Here is a 22,884-nt window from a genome sequence, read left to right as displayed (position 1 = left end):
CATAGGTGGGAAACAGCAAAGGCAGGCAGAACTTAAAATTTTTCTAAGTACAGCACAATTTTTAACCTTCAATTTTCACCACAGGTGTTGGGGGGCTTTTAAACAAGAACACTTTTCAAACAGTAAAAATGGCATAAGCTAAGAACACTTTTCAAACAGTAAAAATGGCATAAGCTAAATCAGTCTACCTCGCACACCCCTTTATGAATTTCTTGGCCTTGCGGAATGGCGTTACTGCGGCTAGCTTGGAAAACACTTCTTTCAAAGGCAAATGTACACAGACAGCAGATTCGTGGATGCCAAAGGCTGGGGGTGAGAGGGGAGGTGGCCACTAATGATCATGAGGTTTCTTTTAGGAGTGACAGAAGTGTTCTAAAACTGGATGTGGCAATGATTGTACAACTCTGTAAACTTCCAAAAATCATCATCTTCTCTTGGGTCCTGTGTGCCCTCGGGTTGTGGCGGGTGACATGTATCTGCTGCATGTGCCTCTGTTCAGGTGGACTCTGGTGTGCACGTGTGGACACCCACATGCGCGTGAGCATTCGATGCAAGAGGGCACCAGGTGTGTGCGGGCGTCTCGAGACTCGGAGGTCTGGAAGTGTGAGTGTCTGCACATGTCTGTGTTAGAACCTTTTCCCCCACGTGTTGCTCTCTTAGAAAGGGCCAGAGCGCCTTTTCCTCATTGACTCACTTCCTGTGTGCTGGTGCTAATGAGAGTCTCCCTCACTTCTTTGCTGCTCTTAGAGGGCAGCTGAGCCTCCCGCACAGCTGAGGGCTTCCCTGCAGCCCCTCTGTCCCGCCTGCAGCAGAGGAGCGCAGCCCCCAGCCTCCCTTGCTCCCTGCACTGCCCCATCAGTGACTCCTGCGTTCCCTGTGGCCACCTCCCCACCTCTGCCCCTGCCCCCAAGCTCTGCAGCATTCCTGTCTCCCCTTTACCCAACAGACCTCTCCCACTCCTCTCCCTGCTATGCCAAAGTCCTCACTCCCTCCCCCGTTCTTCCTCTGACTCTCGACCTTCACACACACTGAAAGCTGCTTTTCCTAAGATCATGCCTCTCCTGTCTGTGGTTGTAGGGGCTGAGGCAATAGCTACACTAATTGTATTGTTACCTGACTATGCTAATTGTCTGGCTGGGCAATTCACAACTAAAGCCAAAATGTTTCATTGTTTTAGTTACACTAAGTTTTCCATTTGTGTTGTAAGGGCTAGGGGTTAGGACCCACAGACCCTTCAAACCCATTATACAGACTGGGTCACCAGACCCCTCACACTCAGTTCCACGCTCTAGGTAATTGGGAAAGATTCCAGAAGCCATTGGCAGACGACACAAGCTCAGTCCTGAGTCCTCAGCTTCCTCGATGGTGGCTTACAGCAGATCCAGCAGCAGCAGCAGCAGTGACAGCCTCCCAGGGTCGGGGACACTGTGGATCAAAGCCATTTGTCCTTTATACTCAAGTCTGATAACCCAGGACAGCTGTGTGCGCATGCCCAATTGCATTAGACAATAACCAAGGAACACCTAGGCGCATGTGCATATTTATATCAAATGCTCAGCAAGATTCTGAACATCTGAGGGGCCCTGGCCATTTTCCTATATTTTCCCTACAGTGGCCAAGCCCCATGGCCTCTGGGTCATACCCCTCCTGTTGGCGGGGACCTCTGCGTCATTGTGTGATGTGACTGAGCATGCCATCCTTTTTGAAATGCTCCTCTCTTCGTCCTGATTGTCCTCCTTTTGCTGACTGACCATTCTGTGGCCTTTGCTGACCTTTCAGATATCCGTGGGTGGTGCAGTTTTTCCCTCGGCCCCGTCCCATCATCTGGGTGCTGTCAGCTTCTCCATTCCTTCCAGCTACTCTTGTACATGGGTGATTGTGACATTTGTCTTCCTCATTCATCTCTCCCTCCTGAAGGCAGCTGTTTATATGTGCTGTCTAGAAATCTCTGCTGCACGTCCAACAGGCCTCTCAACACGCCCAGCATCTGTGCCCATGCTGCCTTTTCTCTCTCAGCCAGCTGTCTTGGTAATGGCAACACCAGGAGGCAGGGAGTCCTAACAAGCTTCTCCTTTCCTCTGATGTTCATTCTTCCCCATGCCCTGCTCTTCTGCCTTCTATCAACATCTCTTGAATTGGTCACATTTTTTTTTCTCCCACTGTTTTTGTCTGGTCTTTCCCTGAGGAAAGCCTGGTGCCTTCAGAGACTTCACATGATGGATTGAGAGATACAGGTACACACACAGTGACACATAAGCATGGTGACACACACACACCTTGATATGCATGTGGTTTATGGTTGTCCGTAAAGTCAGATACAAGGCTCCTATATGGTCCCAGTCACACAGAGGATGTGGCTTCAGAACATACAGACTAAATCATGAGCACAGACCCAATCAAAGGTGGATACAGCCACAGACATAAAGGTAGGTATTTGCCAGCAAACCCAGAGTTATAGATACACACACAGTCACAGACAAAGACAGAGCAGAGCTGCAGATACGGAAACACAAAGTCACAGATGTATACCCCTGAGGTTCCCCCAAATGTAAGCCAAAAAGTAAGAGTCGGATGAAGAAGGGAGTCCTAGCACCAGCAGCTCTTTTCGAATGCCCACTGTGGGGGGCTCAGAGAGTCATATGCACCTGGAGGCATTTCTACAGTCACTTACACCTCCACCCCACCCCAGCCCTTCTAGGTGTTGTTTCCCAAGGTGCAGAGCCTCTCGCTTCTTTTCTTGGGCACTTCAGATTTAGGGGTGACACAATGGTGCTTGCTGCCACACTTCTGGGATGCTGTGGGAATCGAGGAGGTGGACTGGCAGCTGTGGGCTTGGGGTGCTGAGGAGCTGGAGAACACCAGGCAGGCCTGAGGCACCCACAAAGACAAGTGTATCACCCATTCAGAGGCTCCAAAACGCAAGCAAGCCCTTCATTACAAACAATGGAACGTTCGCTGTTGATGACACGGCATGCTTTCATCCCTGAAAAGGAGGAGCTGAGGCCTTTGTTGCTCTGTGTAGGTCCGAATCACCAACCCCTTACATTTGCACAGGACTTTAAGTCTTTTCAAAGTGCTTTTCTAGACATTCTCTTATCTGAAGCTCAAGATTCTTTATTGTAAATGAGATTTGTGTATTACACGTATTTTATGTTTTCTGTTCTTTTGCCATCCCTTAATAAACTGACAGATATACGTTAGTGTCGTATGAATATAATCCACTCTTTTTGTTATGACCGTCTCTCGTCTGTTGTGCCCTCTCTTCTCTATGCCATTTTCCAGCTTGATTTGGGTTTGTTTTGGTTGGTTGGGTTGGTTGTTTTTTTGTTTTGTTTCTTCTTGTTTTTTCTTCTCACCATTTTATACATGTCCAGACTCCAGTTTTCTGTTTTTGCCTGGATATAGAGTCTTTTGTTTTCCTAGAGGCCAGTCTTTGATTTAGGTTCTTTTGTTGAAATTTTGATATTCTTCTTCTATGCTTGATACAGTTTATATACAATACAATTCATCGAGTGTGGTATTCTTTATTTTCCTACATATTTTATCCTCTATGCTACCTCTGCTAGTGAGGCAGATTGGCGCAACTCTTACATAACATCTGTGAACTCTCACGTTTGGTTGATGAGGGCTAAGCTTTCCTTGGGAGGTCTGCTGCAAACACTAGAGCTGACATACGGGAAATGCCTGGCATGTTGGCCAGCACATGCTCAACATGTTGTTATTACAGTAGTTTGTGGTGATGCTGGTGGGAGTAACGCGTTGGTTCAATAGAGGCTGGAACATTGTTTTTGTAACTGTCCTTATTGGTAACTGCCTATAAGTGTCTCCCGCTGAGGGACCCAAATTTAACCATGTCTTTGCTGTTGAACATTTAGGGTGTTTTCCATTTTTTGCCCTTTATCCATCATGTTGCACTTAACATCTTCCTACATACATTTTTATTCTTCTTTTGGATTTAGCATTTAGATGTATTCCTAGGAGTAAAATGATAGCCTGAAGGAATACGTACATTTGTAAGGCTCTCAATAAATAAACGTTGCCCGATTGCTTTCCACAAGGGGTCTATCAGTTTATACTCTCACCAAAATCAAGAGAATGACTATTTATAAAAGCTTTCTTAGCCTTAGCTGGTTTTGTTTCCTGTTTGACTTTTCTTATGTAAATTTTCCTTTAAAACTGTAATGCACACATGCTCACGCGTACACACACATGCTCGCGCGCACGCACACACATGCACACACACTTTCATGGAGCCATGGTGCTACGGATAGTACGGAGCTATTATTTACCACCTGATTTTGATGAGAATCTATTGCCCAAAGTTTGAGATGCTTACTTCTGATGATGCAGAAGGTAATTTTAATTTATATGTGGTGTTAGATGAGATTGGTCGACATATTGAAAATGATATTCCGTTTTCAGTTCTGTTCAGTCCTCTAATCAGATTGTAGAGTCCTCTAATCAGCTTGGTGTACACACCCCCGTCACACCACTCCAGCCCTTTTTCACCTTTCTGTTCATAGGCCACAGCTTTTAGCTCAAATTTAATAACATTTGGTCTCCAGTATGTTTACTTTTTATGTTTTTTTCTTTTTATGCAAAGTGATACTGATGCTTTATTTAAAATAATGATATAAAGTTTCCTCTTTGAACACAATTATTTAATGAAAACGGTGAGTTGCAGCTAGGGAAGATCTCCTGACAGTGTTGTTCCAATGACTGAGCTTGGGACTTACTCCCTGGACAGTGCATTCCAACAGGTGGCCCTCCTGATGATAGTAACACATGCACCTTGAGAAAACATTGATCTCTGTAACGCCTGACATAGTTGGGAACTTTGTGAGTGCCCTACGTCCCTGTGCATCTGTGAGTGTAAGGGCCGTGCAGTCGGCCCTGAAGAGTGTCACTTTTATATCCAGCGATTTCTCTGGGTTCCTGATCAGGTGAGTAATCTACTCGCTTGGCAGATAGGAAGGGCAATACATAAGCACCGAAGGATGTGCAAATCAAGACTGACATTGTGAATAGAATGATTCAGAAGTTGGGATTAAATAGCTTAATGATAGTCATTGTGAATCACAATGTCAGCTTTAGTATGATTCTAACGATGTACTTGGTAACACTAATGAGGTTTGATAGAATAAAATTAACAATGTCCAAACAGCTGTGTGCTTTCCAAACAAAGGAACTATATCTCAGAGCGGGCTGATACATCCTTTTTGTGGGAGATTTCAGTCAATTGATTTTGTTTTCTCTTTTAGGATATATTTAAATTTGCAAGAACTTCTCCCGTTCCAAGACAAAAGAGATCCCTTGTGGTATCTCCCATTTTAATTCCAGAGAGTCAGAGACAGCCTTTCCCAAGAGATGTTGGCAAGGTAAGTCAGACAAATGACAAATCACAACAGCATGTTTTTATTAAGAAATGAACACGCACAAGGCAAGGTGACTGTGACTGTCTTGGTGACCAGCTGAAATTGGCCTCAATTCCTCTAATATAATAGGCCAAATGGTTTTGGCATGAAATGAATTTTGAAAGATCATCCAAGAAAAGGAATTTGGAAAAAACGGTAACAGCTTCGAATATCATGATTTGGAGATTGACATGGTAGATAATGATGCTGAACTCATGCAGGAGGATGTCATTGGTTAAGAAATAAACTCACTGCTTTTGCAGTTGATGTCCAGGTGAAGAGCCAGAAAAGGCCCCTTAGGATAGCAGGATGTTGATATGTGGTTGTATTAGTCAGTTTCTGTTGCTTATAAAAAAATATGCAGAACAGGGTGATTTATAAAGAAAATGAAATGTATTGCTTACAGTTTCTGAGGCTGGGAAGTCCAAAGTCCATCTGGTGGTGTTGACAGTGACCCAGGGGTCTCACATTACAAGATGGTCAAAGCAGAGAGAGCAGAGAGAAAGAAAGAAAGGCAGACTCTCCTCTTCTTTTAAAGCCCTCAGAACCACACCCCAACCACCATTTTTAATCCATTCACTACTTACTGCACGGTCCTACAATCCAATCACCTCTTCAAGGCTCCACCTTGCAATTACCATAATAGGAATTCCTACCCACTTAACAGTCACAATGGGGGCCACGTTTCTAATACATAAAACTTGTGGGGACACAATTCAAGCTTCAATGAGTTTTGGGGGGACATAATTCAATCCACTAGAGTGGTATTTACTGACATCCTATTTTTCAAAAGTCTAGGTCCAGAAACACCATTGGGTCACCTTTCTAAACATAAACCAAATCAGGGTACTAAACCATTCTAACCAGGTCCAGAAAACACTGTCATACGAATCAGAAATGTACCACAGCACTGATGTTGCCTCATCAGTATATTCCTTCCCCATAGAAAAGTCAACATAGAGAATTAAATTGTAAACAGTTTGCATTTTTTGGTGAATCTGGAATTTGAACTATAGCAGTTATTCAAATGAATTATCCTAATGACTGGTGCCATTGAACCATTCATTCATTCATTAAATAAATATGGGGAACCTGTTACCTGCTGGACTCCAGGCTTGGGACTGGGTGACTATAGCTGTGAACAAGCAGACAACAGAGCTGATATTCAATAGGGAGACAGACGTTTTCATAAGTAAATAAATAAACAAACAGAAAAATAGCAGAATATTACAAATGCTGTGAAAAACAGAAACAGGGTGACATGAGACAAAGAGCAAAAGGTAAGACCGGGGAGGAGAGGGAGCAGGGAATCTTTACACTGATAGCTGGGATGCCAAGGGACTGGAGTCCCCATGTCTTCACAGTTCTGCCCCAAACTGTTTCTGAGACCCAAGATGAGTTCTTGTTTGCTAGGTCCCCTTTAGGTAAGCCTGGGCTTCTTAGCTCTCACCATGCATCAGAATCACATAGACACTTAGAAATACAGATGCCTGGCCTATACCCTCAGAGATTAATTCAGCTGGTCAGGGGGTGAGGACCACTGGTCTAACCCAGTCCTGCTCCGAGAGTGGCTGTGGACCAGCAGCATCGGCACCACCTGGGATCTGGCTAGAAATGCATATTCTCAGGTCCCTTCCCCAAACCACTGAGCCAGAAACTCTTGGTTTGAGGCCAGGCATCTGTGTTTTTACACTTTCCAGGTGATTCTAATGCTCACTCAAGTTTACAGAAGACTGATCTAAAATATGTTCTCCTCTCCTGCTTACCACTAATACATAATACTTTCAGTACTGGAGTTGCAGTTCCAGTAATTAGGTTATAATAAGGGTGATCATACATCCCAGTTGCCTGGAAAAATCCCAGCTTACACTGGTTGTCCTGGCATAATTATTATTAGCACCATCTTTACCACTTAAACGTATCCAGATTGAACAGTAAATGATGTGGCCATCCTACAGTCTTCTTTAGTCCCACCACTTATCTCCCTGAGTGTGTTTGGGTAGTTTTCACAAGCCTCTCTCTGAGCTATTGAATGGGTCAATAAGCATGCAGCTAACTAGGCACACTCTTCCACATTGCTTCTCACTTGTTACAGCTTCAAAAGGTAACTTTACTTCCCAACTGAGAACTTACCTCTTCTTAGCCCTGTCTGAATTGCCCAAACTGGCTTTCAGCCTAGATTCTCTACAAAGCAACTGCTTGTCTAAATGTAATAGTCTATTAACATTGCAAAGTTCAACAGTCTCCCAACCTTCTGGATGTTTTCTGCAGAATAACTGCACTGCCTTGCAAAAACTATTTGTTTGTTCATGCTTTTTAGTGCCTTTGAAGGAACATATTTTCCTTTTTGTGCCTGGTTGTTTTTATTCATTCATCTTTTTCTCCTCTCTATATCTTTTATCTGATCCCAGTCAACTCCACCACTGGCTGACAAGCCATGCTCTGCAGGGCTGTGGAAGAACACAGGTGTCTTCAGTGAATGCTGGAGAAGTGGGGAGAAGGGAAAGGAGACTGAAGAGGCAGGATGCTGGCCTCCAAATATCACCACCCCCCATAAAAGAAAAAAGCTCTCCAAGTCAGGGCACTTCTAATTTTATTAAAATTACATATTAGACTTTAGTAAAGAATGCCATTTGAAGAAGAGATTCTGTGGCCATAAAAGTATAAAGACACACGTCTTACTTTGGATTCCCTCCAAAGCAGACCCTGAGACAAGGATCCAAATGCAGGTGGTTCATTTAGGAGGTGAAAAATATACTCATAAAGAAGCCAGGACATGAGACAGGGAAGGGAAGATTGAGAAGATGGCAATCTAGAGACTTATCAAGTCAGCTACCCCTGTGGGTGACAAAATTGTAATCCCCTGGGAAAACTCCAGGAATTGGGATGAAACACACTCTCAGGGTCATGCCACCCACAGGGGAGGTTTCTGGAGAGTTTATATACCTGCTGGAATATTCATACTCCAGCAGTCATTGGTTGAGGGCTGCTCTTAGGGTGTAAATTCTCCAGCACATCAGGCCAGCCCTGTACTCTGTACACAGCCACAACAATCTTCTGAGGTTTGGAAGAGAGTCTTTCCACACAGAGATGCTACACGGCATCAAGCCAGAGATGCTATAAGGCTACAAGCCTGCTGCTATGCCCTGAAAAGGTGAGGTCCAGGAGGTGGGGACAGGGCGCTGATGGATTCTGCTCCAGCACTGAAATTGATATAAATACTTTTGTGTTGCAGGCTAGGTTTTTTCTATCTTTGTCTTATTCTCTCCTCCCACCTCCTTTCCTGAGCTTTCTTGTGTCCTGTGCCTTCGAGTCCCAGTGTACTTGCCTCTCTCCATTAATAAGTACTCCCTCGCATCCCAGGAAGGAAAATCTCTGCGATTCAACCCCATTCATGTCATAAGTATGTATTCAGCATCTTCTATTTATAGGGCACTGTGTGTGCCAGGGACTAGGAATTTAATGGCAAAGGAAACAGACAGAATCTTTGATCTCATAGGATTACAGAAAACTTGAAAATATCGTCACCTATTCATTATTTGTCTGGCACTGTGATAAGTACTTTTTATCTATTATGTTGATTTCTCATAACAACAATTCCATGAGGATCACCTTCCAGTGTGCCAGTGAGGGTAAGGAGACTCACAAGGATGAAGTAATCGGTCCAAAGTCACACAGTTGGCTAATAACGGAGATATGCTTTGTGCCAGCTCTTTGAGATTTCAGAGTCTGTGCTCTTACTTAGTATCCTCAGGGGCTATGAACTCCAATCTGAGAATCCTCTTCCATGGAATGCAATCTCCTTGCTGACAACTGCACTCTTAAAATTAAGTGTAATTCTTTAAAATGCACCAAAAAGTAAGGTGGACAGAGGGATGGATCAATTGATGTATGATAAATATGTGACATGTAATAAAGGAAGTATGTATACTGAAATGTTAATGGTAGAATCTAGTTGGTGAGCATATGGCTGCTTGTTGTAAAATTCTTCCGACTTTGCTGTGCCTTTGGAAATTACATAATAATGTATTGGGGAAAAATTAAGATTAACTAAATATAAAATTATGCTGGCACAAAAACACTTATTTATTTGTCTTGCATTTCAAGAGGGTGAACGAAAACTAAGTAAGCATTTATTTCTTGAATTTTTTTGTTGTACTTTATCACATCTGAACTCCTTTAAAGAAAAGAGACCCGTACACTAAAGGAGAGACTTCAGAAGCAAGGTGCTGCAGTGTGTTGGCCCTCTGCAGAGGGTTTTCCTGAGTTGGGTCTCATGCCACAGAGAACTGAATATCTGCAGAAAGGCTAGGCAGGGAATAGCCACAGAAAGGGATTAGACTGCCTTGACTGATGCACAGTTTATCTATCTGCCAAGTAATTAATTAGTTGTTAAATAGCTAAATTACTAGAATTTGGGGAGGAGGGTGCTTTTCCGTCAGGAGAGAGCATCCTTTTGCCACCCTGACCCTCTCCTTCACTGCTGTTTGCTGAGCTGCGTTGGGAGGACAGGGGGTAGGTGAACCGACAAACTTGTGGGAGGCAGCAAGAGCATGCCAGGCCATGGGAAAATGAATTTGCCTCCTAGTTTCTAGCTCTTTCCCATGGTACCTATTGCCCTAGAACGTGTCTCGGTGTTTCTGAGGAAAAGGTAAAACACCCACTCATAAACACACTTTCTCAAACCTGTGATTTCCTTCCTGACTTTGAATTCTAGACAGCCAGGAGTAGCTGAGAGTGTGTGCCCTGGAGAGAAACACGCTGCTCCCAACACGTGCCTTTTTCCCTCACCCTTCAAAGTGTGACTGTTTCAAAATTTGGGCCATAAATAATTTCTCAGTTTTACCAACTTTTGCTGATAAATATTTGATTGCATCTTTAGAGATTTTTGAGTTCTCAGGCCCAATTGATTGAGAGCAGGGGACTTTAAATCTGTGAGGCAGCGAGGAGGTCTTTGGAAGAAGTATTTTATTCTGTTTCATATCAAGTTTGAAAGACAAGTCATTTATGAAATGCTTATTAGAGATTCTACTTTCATCACAAACCCTTTTCATCAAAACCAATCAAAGCACCTTTTACTGAAAATCCTTTTTTTATACCCCTATAAATTGGTTGAATGGGCATTTAGAAAGACATCTCTAACCCAGGATAGAAGAAATATGTAAGTGGACCATGTGCTCTTGGTAAGGGAATCAACATAGATCACTAGACCAAATCATGAAAACCACTCAACCAGGACTCTGCTTGGATTATGTCACAAATGTAAGTCATACATGATGATAATTTATGGCAGTTCCAAAATATTTTACACAGTTCTGGGCATATTGTTTATTAGAGGTCTTCTCACATCCAGGTACTTGGTACCTTCCATTTATACCCACCTATGCAAATAGGTGCCAAGGAGTCTGATTGTCTTGTAATTGAATTTCTTTTACTCCATTTAATAGTCATTGGCATCACTTGGAGAACCCACGGGTGCCAAGCTACCTCCTCAGAAGCTGGACCAGACAGCTGATGCTAAAGCCTCAGCACCATCTTCTGAAATGCAGGCTCAGCATGTCTTGCTCCATCCTGTTGCCTGATATATTTTATGCAATCACGGTCTGCCCTCCACCCCTTGTTAAATTCATCGCTTCACACCTTTAACCAAATCTAACTGCATGTATGCTTCTCAGAAATTTACATCTCTTTAATTTCCCTTTTTAAGGCAACTAGCAGTCTTATTCAATAACTGAAACTTACCACTAGCAAGTGCGCAGGAGAGAAATGAGAATACAGGGGATCTAAGATGTCCAGGGCTCAGTGCTCAAAAATTCTTCTTGAGATGAACATCAGAATTTATTCCTACATTCAGCAACTCCAGTTGAACATATGCCTTTCTTATTTGCATGTCCTTGAACTCTTCCCTCTTCCTGTGACACACTCTCTTTGTCCTTACTCTGCAGGGGCTGCCCACATTCACATTCCAAGGGCACAGTGTCCTGTAGAACATTTCCATCATTGCAAAAAAGTCCTATATCTACACTGTCCAACATGGTAGCCACTAACCGCATGTGGCTAGTGACAATTTGAAATGTGGCTAATGTAACTGAGAAACTGGATTTTAAATTTTTAATTAATTTTAATTTAAACATCAAAACTAATCCTTGATTCAATTATTGGGATAATTTGGCATGTGAATCTACCTTTTCGATTGTAAATTTTAATCTTAATATAGGTCATATATTTTTGCACTAAATATTTTGCATCACATTGAGATGTCCTGAGTGTAAAATACACACTGTATTTCAGAACCTTGGTACATGCACAAAAAAAGAATTTTAAAAATCTCATTAATAATCTTTATATTGATTTCATGTTGAAATAAAAATATTTTGGATATATTCGTATGATTAAAATTAATCTCATGTGTTTCCTTTTACTTTTTAAAAAATGTCATTGCCAGAAAAAATTTAAATTTTTTCATTATATTTCTATTATATTTCTATTGGACAGTGCTGTCATTATATTTCTATTGGACAGTGCTGATCTAAAGCCTATTTTTGATATAGTCTTCTCCATGGAATTTGTGTTTGATCTCTTTTTCACTTGACATTTTTTGAGCATCAATATAGTCTCTTTTGTACTTTTCCTACCTTCCCACCAAGTATAGTGACCCGGTACTGTGCCTAACACGTAGTAGAGACTCAAATATTCTTTGACTTGAATTGTAGCCATATCTATGACTGGTTGGATAAGCATTCGCTGGTTACTGATTAATTGAAGTGTTCATAGCCTGCTTTGTTGTTAGAATGGAATTAACAGACCATTATATGATCAGTCTGGATATTTCCAGCACATTTTAATTTTCTACAATGGTAATGAGGCCACCAAATAAACTGCCTGGCAGTCAACCTTTATGTCAGGTCATGTGAGCATCTTTAGCAGATTGTGATAGATTTGATGTTGATGGACTCTTGTGTGTGTGTGTGGAGAGAGAGAGGTGTGCATGCCTGTATTTCTGGATTTGCTCATACATACTATGATTACAATGATATTTTAATTCCACTTAAATGAAAACACTCAAAAATTTTATCTTTATTCACAAAAAGAGTAAATTCGAATTTATTTTTGCTAAGTCTAATAAAAGCTATATTCACCATTAGCAAGTATTGCCTTCCTTCTGCAAAGTTTAATTAATGATAAAACATAACTGAGCTGTTTTGGTTTTCGGCCAAATACATGTGTATGCAGAAATGCCCTCCGTGATCTACATCCCGCAGATAAAGGCATCTGAGCCTATGGAGGAAGCAATCATTTTAACCCTGAGTTTATCGCCCTTTCAGTTCTCAATTTGAAATGTTCTCAGTATTTTATTGTGTACATTTGGCCTCAGACTAAATTTATATTTAATTATTTGTTAACATTCAAGGATCTGCCATTTGCTTGAATTAGCATCCTAGACCTAGGGGTGTTGAGCAATTTTCAAATTCAACTAGAATCTTTAACACTGAATGACTGTCAGGATCTAAGTCGAACACGGTGATCCTATTGTTCTGTTTAGTTCTTATAACAACCCTATAAAGCAGGCAATTCTACACCCATTTCTCAGATGAGGGAACTGAAATTGAGAGAGATTAAATAGCTTGATCAAGATAAGCTGTTTAAACAATGGCAATACTGAGACTCAAACTCCAGACTCTTCCGTGCCAAATCAGTAATCTGTCCACTATAACATATGTGAACATTTCAACTTCCCATGGGTCTTTGCTGTTTAAAACGCTCACGTGAATCATCATTTGGCTAAAACATACCCTCAGCAATCAATATTATGTCTCCATTGTATGAGTACAGTTGAGAAAACTGAGGCTCTGAAGCATCTGCAAGATGGGGCTATTTGTGGTACAAATTGGGTTGTACAAGGTGAGTCCAGAATTCCATGTCACCCCCTGCAATGCACCAGGCTCTGGGTGGATTTCGAAACAGCACAAAGCCTGGGTAAAGGAATAGGCTTTATGGGAGAAAGGGGAAACACGCAAGCCAGGGGTCGGCCAAAGATGAGAAGATGAAAAGCAGAGCTCCCCACACCCCATCATCCCACAGACAGGTGTGCTAAGGGAGTGGCCCTGCACCCAGAGCTCTCCCTTCTCGGCTGGCCAGCTTACATACAACCGTGTCAGGGGTGCATAATCAATCTCCGGGGGTGTCTGGAAGCATGAACACAGGTGCCCAGATTAACAGGAGTCATCTGCGATTCCAGAGCTCAGAGCTAGGTGCCTTGGGCAGTGGTATGCTGGTCAACTGGCTCTCTGGAGTGGGAGGCCCTTCATTGGAACGTTTGCCACTTTTTTTGGTATATATACTCCCACAGTGGCCAATTTCAAGCTACGAACTTATAAAACTCACAAACATTCAACAACTGACTTTCCCGAAGGAGGAAAAGTGGCTCCAGCACCCCACTGGCCTTGAGGCCCATGGAATGTGGTACTAGAAGAGGTCAGGGGAGCTACGCTTGAGTGGAGCCCTCCAGCTTGGAGAAGTGGCTTACCCACCCACCTGCCCACCTCTTCACTCTGGGTCTTATCTAGTTTCCTGTCCAGATGAGCAGCAAGCGTCATTTTTAGACAACTCTGCTCCTTGCAGAGCACTAAGTGACTTGTCCAAGGTCACACAGCCAGTGCAAAGCAGAAGCAGAGCACAAACCTCTGCTCTTCCAGCTTCACCGCCCCTCTCATCCTTTGCATAAAATTCCCCTCAGTCAGCCTCCTGAGGCTACAAATTCTGTAGCAGGCATCCCCATTCTACCTGGAAAATGAGGTAGGGAGACAAAAAATTCTCTATAACGTGAGGAGAAATGAGGTTAACCTCACAAACATTCATTTGATGTGCGTGTCTATGCACTGAGGGCCGAGGATCACGTCTTAATAGACCACTTGGTGACAAGCAGAAAACGGCCTTCTGCACCTGGTGAGGAAAACCACTGTCTCACTCCAGATGACACATTTTGTGGCTGTCTCTGCTGACGACCCTGGTCTAAGGGAGCCACAAGGAGCAAAAGTGAAAGCAGAGGGGGCCAACTTTGGTGTCATTAAGAGATCTCACTGGCTGTTTTTTCTCGGTGACAGGGCCACAGCTGTCTCAGCTGCTAAGGGTCGTGGAGGGGTAGGCCCAGGGCACGGTGGGCATGGATTGGCTCTTTGTGGTCGGATTTCTAGTCCCAGCTTTGAAGGGGATTGAAGCAAAACTGGACAGAGACAGAAACAGGCCAATTGGGGGTTCGTTGGAGGGGGTGGAGCGTGAAGGAAGAACTCGCTTTATTTCTTTTTGTACCTTAGACGTAGCTCTGGCTCCCAAATAGGGGTCACGGAGGAGAGGGGTGAGATGAGGCTGGGTCGCTATGAACAGTGCCCCCTGGACTTGGTCCACCTCTGTCAGCAGTGATGGAGAAGACACAAAAACCCTCTGTTAAGTTTAAATGTTCCCATCTGTGGGTGTTTCATCGAAAATGCTGATTTTCCCCATTGCATTGGGTGGTTTGGATCAAGAAATGAAGAAAGAGCTTTAGTTCAGGCCCCTTGAACAGGCAGACACTGTCCCTGGGCTGAAAAATTGGGCCTCATTCATTTATGCATTCATTCAAAAATATTTATTGAGCAACTTACCATGTGTCAGGCACTGCCCTGGCTACTGCTCATGAGCACTGTGACAGGGAGCTGTGGGAGCTTGGAGAAGTTGAGAAGGCAAAGGAAATAATTCTCAAGAGGATTCCTGAATGATGCTTAAGAGGAGGCAAGGTAAAGGTGGGGTGGGAAGACAGAGTTCCCCAGGCAGGGGAAGAGCGTGATCCAATGTCTAGAGGCCAGAGAGGGGATGACAGTATGTCTGGAGAGCTGAGAACAATTGAACGTGGCTGCGATAGGAGGAAAGACTCCTCACAAGTAAAATTGAAAGTTAATCAAGGGCTAGAAGACAAAGAACCGTAACCACTACTTTAGGGAGTTTGGACTTTATTCTACAGATGACAAAGGGTTACAGATTGGGGAACAACATGATTAGATTTGCATTTTAGGAAGATTAGTCTGGTTGCCATGGGTAACACCTGAAGGCTGAGGAAACCAGGAACAGGGGACACCAGGACAGAGGCTGTGACAGAAGTTCATGTGGGTAGTGAAGGGCTTCTGGGCAGGGGAGAGGCAAGAGGCCTAGAGAGGAGACACAGGGTCCCGACCCCTGAGGGGATGCCGGGCAACATGGGTGCAGGAGTGGATGGGAGCAAAGAGGCGGAGGAAGGTTCCTGCTTAGCTGAGAAGGCCACCCTGGGTGGTGCCACCCTGGACCTGTCCTCAGTTTAGCCATGGGAAGGCAGAGCCCAAAACTACAGCAACTATTTCATCACTTCCCCGAAGTTCACTCTGTGCTGAGCCTGGTGTGTCGCTCTTCTTTGAAAAATGGGATCTCTTTCCAGAGGCCACAGACCCACCTGCACGCTGTGCCGCAAGTGGAGGTGGGCGTGCACGTCGGAGGCAGAGCTCTCCTTTTAGGAGATGGATTCATTTTACACCAGCAACAGGCCTGTGAGGACCCCAGTGTCAGACGTCCCTTCCCATGTCTTCCCAGGTTTGCATGCAAACCCTGACTGATCCATGCCAGAGGATTTTACTTTAGTCCTTCCTTGCTATAGATTTGAATTTTTTTTTTCTTCCAGCTCAGAAACTCATAACAGCTGCATTCACTGTTGGCCTTCTAGCTTCAAATTCATTCTAAATACATTTCTTCTTAGTAATTTCTTTGGATGCTGACGTTTGGCTATGCATTAGTATACACAATTCATCTGCTCTGTATTGCTCAATTTTTAGTTTATTTATTTGACAACTTGAAATTCTTCACAAGTGGTGTTTTTATTTTGTTATTTGCATCTGGAAATCATTCCTAACATGCCACGGAACAACTCTCTCTCTTTTTTTTTTTAATAACTTTTTTCCTATTGTAGGAGTAATACATGTTAATTGTAGGAACTTTAGAGAAAAATATACATTTAAATATAATAATATAAAAATCTTTCTGAGTCTGACCACTTGAGATACCCAACATTGACCTTGCAGGGTTTTGTGTCTCCATTTTTTAAGTGCCCATAAATCTAGGAAGACACAGATCCCCAGGCCCCGCCCCGGAGATCTGGACTCCATAGGTCCGGGTGGGGCCTGAGAGGTGACATTCCAACAAGCCCCCTGGTGCTGCTGATGCTGCTACTTCTGTGGCCTGCACTTTGAGAAGCTCTACCCTAAACATCCCCACAGCCGCACATGACCACGTGGTACTCATCAGTTTTTCACTCCCCAATGACTCAGAAACATCTTTTATGTCCTCCAGTGTCTTCTTCAACGTCATTGTGAAAGACTTTGGGGTACAGTATGCCATCGATGTGGCCATCACTGAGTTCCAGGGCTTCTGAATGTGGGGTCTGTGGGCCTTAAATTGTCCAGGGATAGACTTGTTCCCTTTATAACCCAATGTATCTTATTTTTTGTATTTAAAATATTATTCTGAGAAAGATGCCACATAATTTACCAGACTGTCAAAACGGTTATGACCTGTTAGACTCTCCCCAGTGAGTGGCATTGACTTGTTTCCCTCTAACACCTCCCAAGGGTAAGTCCTATGGCCACAACTGTCACCACTTATAAATCTTTGCATCTATACACATGTACGTAGGTATGTATATGTACATACATATGTAAGATATCAATCTTGACCTTACATGGAATTTCAGCCTGCACACAAGCAGTCAAGAGCTGGTTTAGCAACATATCTAAGGAAAGCAGCAGGCTGACCCCCCCACCCCCCACCTGACAGCTCAGTGATTTCTTTACAGACATAATGCACCCATGAAATCAGCCCCCAGATCATGATATAGAACATAATCAGCCCCCAAAATGCCCTCATATCCCCTTCCAGGCACTAACTCCACGTCCTCCAAGTGTAACCAGTCCTGAAATCACCATCCTGTACATAATACAAATGGAATCATAGAACAGGCTTTTTTGTTTGTTTAGCATTACATGGGTGAGATTCATCTATATTTTTAGTTACACTTTATAGTATTCCATTTTCTGAATACACCTCATTTTATCCTTTCTACTATTGAGGGGTGTTTGGATCATTTCCAGTTTTTAGGGACTACAAATAGTGCTGTAATGAACATTCTTGGGTATACCTTTGAATGAACATATCTGCACATTTCTGTTGGGTATATACCCCCCTGTGGAATTGTTGGGCATCTTTAGTAGATTCTGTGAAACAGTTGCCATAGTAGTGTGTAGAAGCTGAAATTTAAATTCATTATTCTACCATGCATTGTGGGAGTGGGGTGGGTGGATTTCTTTTTTTTTTTTCCCTGAAAAAAAATGCATCCAGTTTTTTTCTTACTCAGGAGTGATGGTGTCAGTATTAGCCAGGAAAGGAGCCTGTTCTATGTTTTTGGATCACATGAGAACCTTTTGCCTATACTGTGATGAACTGGAGATCACTGTGTCGGCCCTTGTGATATCAATCTATTTCCAAGCTTCTGGTGTCCATTCCAATCGTGTGGACTCTGCTAGAGTCCCCTCCCTCCACCCCAAGATCCTGAGTATGAGGCAATCTTTAAACCAGTTTTATGGGAATTCCTGACCAAAGTTGAGGAGACTTCCTTGATCTCAATAGGCTTTCATTTAATTTCATGGGTTATTTCATAAGCCAAGGAATGAAAAGTTTAGGACGCCAAGTCAGAAGATTTTTTAATGAAATCTCTTTTCTTCTTTCCTAATTAAGAAGTCATTAATAAACATCAGACGTTCTCCACACCTGTTTCCCACCCCTCTGCTGGTGTGAATTTCTTCATACATCTGAGCTGCCCTTCCTTGGGTAGAGCTGGCAATAGTAATAATTATTGATAATGAGAAAAGATTGATCCATGGTCAAGCCCCATAGATGCAGCTTGGTTACTTCTTGTACTGAGGTTTCCCACTTCTTCCTAATGATTGACAGTGGTGACATCTGATCACAACCTCCCTTCTCAGTTGTAACACTGAAAGCCCAACTTCTGTTCTCTCATAGAAATATCACTAAGCAGCCGTCACGCAACAGTTCTTAAGACATGAGCCATAATAATAAATGACTGAAGAACTTCTCATGATTTTTCTTCCCCTTGTTTCTACCTCCTGAAAATTGGATGACCCAAGGCTTATGCTACCGAGAATACCCAGAAACACATTTTTTGAGATAAAGGAAGACTTGCTGCATGGAAAATAACCAGTAGTCTTGGTCTGCTGATGTGCAGTTGTTGAATAGACAATTCGCACATTCTTCTTCATTTTAAGTCCCCAATGAACCACTGAGTCCCTGAAACATCTTCTATTTTCCTTCCTTAGTCAGGGGAATCCACCTTGAAGCCATTGCTGCTCTTTTGTTGTATCTCTATTTACCATTTTTTCTATCTTCTCCCTCTCTGATTCAGAGAGATTATAGAATATTAAAGCTGAAAGATGCCCCGGAGGTGGCCTGGTCGAAATATCTCACTTTATAGATGAGATGGAAAAATTTTTTTCAGGACACCTTTACCCCTACCTACAGGTACCAGCACATGAAGGGTCTTCAAAAAGTTCATGGAAAGATTTGTATTATCTTTTCATTTCATTTTTCCATGAACTTTTTGAAGTACCCTCAGATTCTTTTATATGCAGAACAAATGTTATTAATTGGGGGATTAATGAAAATATTTTTCCTTTATTATATCAGTTACTGTTAAATGGACAAAATGATGGATTTGGTAGAAGAAAAGAGATATTGAGGAAAGTCTGAGAGATTTAAATGTAATAGATGAGTATGTTTTTACATACACATTATATGGCTCTTATTATGTACATGCCATGCAAAGTGCATTTCGTGTTGTGGAGTGAACTTCCCTTATTTAGCTTTGTGCAGAGCACGGTTCTTCGCAGGTGTTCTAGGGAACTGAAGCAAAAAGTGTTGGAAAGTAAGCCACTTGATGCTGCTATTTTTATACACTAGTTTCATACGCTGCTTCCCTGTCTTAAGGTGAACTGAAGTTACATACAAATTTATTAATGGAAAGATGGCATTTATTATCATGACTCTGAGGATGAAATTGGGTTAAACTCGAAGTGGGGACATGTGATGGGATCACAGCTCCCTTCGTTAGGGCCTCATTCTGCTGTGTATCATGCATGTGCCTTTATGCTTCCTTCATCTCCTCCATGGCCAGGCTTTCTCAACAGCCACTCATCTTTGCTGTCCCTCTGCTTGCCTTGCAGTCACTGTGGGCTGCATGTCCCAATCCTGTGGTCAGGACTCCCTGTAATGGGATGAGACAGACTTGCATTTGGTTTCTGCTCTGCTGGTGATGAGCTGTTTGGCCCCTAGACAGGACACTGAAACCGCTGAGTCCTGCTGCTTCTTCTATGAAACCAGGCTGGTAACACCTACCTTCCATGTTTGGGGAAGGATGAAATGAGATTGGCTGGTTGATCACGTGGAGCAAGTGCTTGGTCAGCATGCCCCTCCCTTCTTTCTCTCCCTACCTGGGCAAGATAAACTTACAAAATCAGCAAGTGGTTCTCAAGCTTTCTCCCTTGAGAAAGTGTTTTAATCTGTTTCTGTTGCTTATAACAAAATATGCAGAACTGGGTGATTTATAAAGAAAACACAATTTATAGCTTACAGTTTCTAAGGCTTGGAAGTCTAAAGTCCAAGGAACACATCTGGTGGTGGTGACAGTGACCCAGTATCTCACATTGCAAGATGGTGGAAGCAGAGAGAGCAGAGAGAGACAGACAGACTCTCTTCTTCTTTTAAAGCCCTCAGAACCACACCCCTGACCACCATTTTTAATCCGTTCACTACTGCATGGTCCTACAATTTAATCACCTCTTCAAGGCTCCGCCTTTCAATTACCATAATAGGATTTCCCACCCTCTTAATAGTCACAGTGGGGGCCAAGTTTCTAATACTTAAAACTTGGGGGACACAACTCAAGCTTCAGTGAGTTTTGGGGGGAGGGGGATATAATTCAGTCCACTACAGGAGGTGACATAAGTTTGTACTTACTTGGATGGTCAAGACATCTTTTGTTCCTGTGGTTGAAACTCTTCCAAAGAGTTGGAGTTAACCATATTCATGAACAATACCTGACATGTATGCTACTGTATTTACAAAAACATGCTAATTTAATTTAGCATTGCTCAGGAGGAATATTTAAAAAATAAAAATTAAAGAAAAGCAGTAGTTTAGTCTACTCATCTGCCATTTTCTGTGTTCTAGTTGAGAAGATGGGGACACATAACCAGCAATAAATTCAGATATATGCACCACGAGATATGGCATGTTCACACTGTACATTTAGGGCCTGGAATGTAATAGATGCTCTGTAATTTTTGGCTGAATATCTACATCCTGGCAATGTTTTATTGGTTATAGTATGCCCCATCCTGCCAAAGGAAAAGCAAAGGCAAAGAGATACATTCAGATCAGCTATTTTGCCTGCTTTTTCCCTACTTGCGGCTAAATTTTCCTGAAAAATTACCTAAGATTCCAGCTGCCAGATGAGTGCATTTCCTGGGCTGGGGATTCTGGTTTCCATGAGCAGAAGTCTGTATCCACTCAGGAGTCTGGTTTGAGAACATGCTCTTCTGCAAAACACTGGTGCAAGTGGCCTCCTCTCCTACCAGACAGCAGCTCCAGAGCCCGCTTTCCCTGTGCTGCAAGAGGTAGGGCAGTGGAGACCGAGGAGCCCACATGCTGACCGGAGGACATGATTTCACCTGCTTCAGCATCATGGTGTGTGTGGTACAGATGGCCCGAGCTGCACATGGGGACGTGGTGGGTGTGTTGCTCCTTGCCCTTGCTGATACAAGCACAGGGACATTCTATTCAATTTTTGGTCTCTATCCATATGCTGCTCCTCCAATTTATTTGTCCACATGAAGGGAGATGAAGTCCAAACAGCAGGGCATCCAGTTCTGCTTTAATTACAGTGACGAGCTGTTCGTTGGGTGCCACGAGCTATAGCGCTGCCTCATGCGCTGACAAACTCAGAGTGGGGGTGACGCCGACTCTGCTGTCGGCTGCCGATCATCGACACATAGGCAGTGGCAGCATTTGGTGTGCTGTTTATTGTTCGAAGCCCCACAGTAATGACTTGGCCAAGTTCCATGAAAAGGAGAAAATCATTATTACTGAGGGCCTCAATTGTGAAGATCAGAAGCTTTTAAACAAAGTTACCACGCTGGAGTATTTCTGGCATGTCATGGGCTCTGTCGTCATTAGTGGTAACAATGCAGTCATTTATTTTTGTGCTGGTTTAATTGTTTGGCAGACATGAGGGCCATGTCAACACAGTTCAGCAAATGGAAACAAACATACTGTCATTCAGGGTCCTGTTTTCCCATTGCTTCTTTGCAGCTGGTTTGTTTTTTTTTCCCCCTGAAGAAAGTACTGTAGATTGAATGAATTATTCTAGACCTCTCATTCATCCTAGACTTTGTGCTCTCTCTCATTCATTCTCATTCAATCAATATTTATTGAGCAGGTATTATGCTAGACCTTAGGGACACAGTGGCTGAAGCCCAATGTGTGCTCTGCCCTCACTTATGTCTCTCACATTCCACTGCAGAAGTTCCCATCTCTAGGTAGAGTAACCAGAGAAGCTCCCTCTGAGGATGTGACATTTAAACTGAGACTCAAAGAATGAAAATAAGCCAGACTTGTAACTAATGAAAGAACATTTGAGGTGGAGAGACAACATCTGCAGAGATCGATGCATTTGTGTAACTTCATATAGTAGAAAAGTCAACGATCATGGCTTACACAACTTAGGGGTTTGTTATCTCACACAGCAAGAAGCCTAAAGGTGGGCAAAGTTTCACTTTTGCAGTTACTTCAGGGTCACCATCTCTGCATTTTGATTGGTCTTCCCTCGTGGTCACAAGGTCGCTGCAGCAGCTCAGGCCATCATATCCAAGGCCAAGGCAGGAGTAAGGTTATAAGCCAACTAAACCTGTCCTTATTCTTATTGTGAAAAAGCAAAAGTTTTTCCAGAAACTTCCAAAAGACATCTTGTGTTGCATTAACCAGGACAGTAATCCATGGGTATCCCTAGCTGCAGAGGCAGCTAGAGAAGCAAGATTTAGTTGGGAATACTGGCAATCCAAACACAACTGGAGTTATCAAAGAAGAAAAGAGGTTGATATGTTCAAAGTATTAAATAGAAAAAAGACCAGTGAGGCTAAACTCCCGTGGTGGAGAAATAGGATGATGTAAGACAATATTCGAGACATGGGAACAGGTCAGATCCTACAGAACCTGCAGGCTGTGGTAAGACCTCATTCCCTGTACCAGTCACATGTTAAATAAAATCTGTTTGTCCCACCTTCTCAGTATTTCTCACACCCATCCCTCGGAAGGTCCCCAGTTAAGGCATGTTTTGCCTTGCTCG

General features: G+C 43.0%; 1 protein-coding gene across 3 annotated transcripts in view; it reads left to right on the top strand.

Moving 5' to 3' along the window:
- Positions 1–22,884, top strand: part of CDH13 (cadherin 13) — a 1,069,738-nt gene that overhangs the window by 456,147 nt on the left and 590,707 nt on the right. For 2 of the 3 annotated variants that reach the window (XM_063110059.1, XM_063110060.1), the window contains exon 4: positions 5,262–5,378. In XM_063110059.1, the coding sequence (XP_062966129.1) occupies positions 5,262–5,378 (117 nt within the window). Of the gene's footprint in view, positions 1–5,261; positions 5,379–7,825; positions 9,480–22,884 lie in introns of those variants that run through there. The other variant, XM_063110061.1, reaches the window with a different exon arrangement.

Source organism: Cynocephalus volans, chromosome 10, assembly GCF_027409185.1.
Source record: "Cynocephalus volans isolate mCynVol1 chromosome 10, mCynVol1.pri, whole genome shotgun sequence".
Taxonomy (NCBI): Eukaryota; Metazoa; Chordata; class Mammalia; order Dermoptera; family Cynocephalidae; genus Cynocephalus; species Cynocephalus volans.
This window is presented reverse-complemented; position numbering and strand designations above follow the sequence as displayed.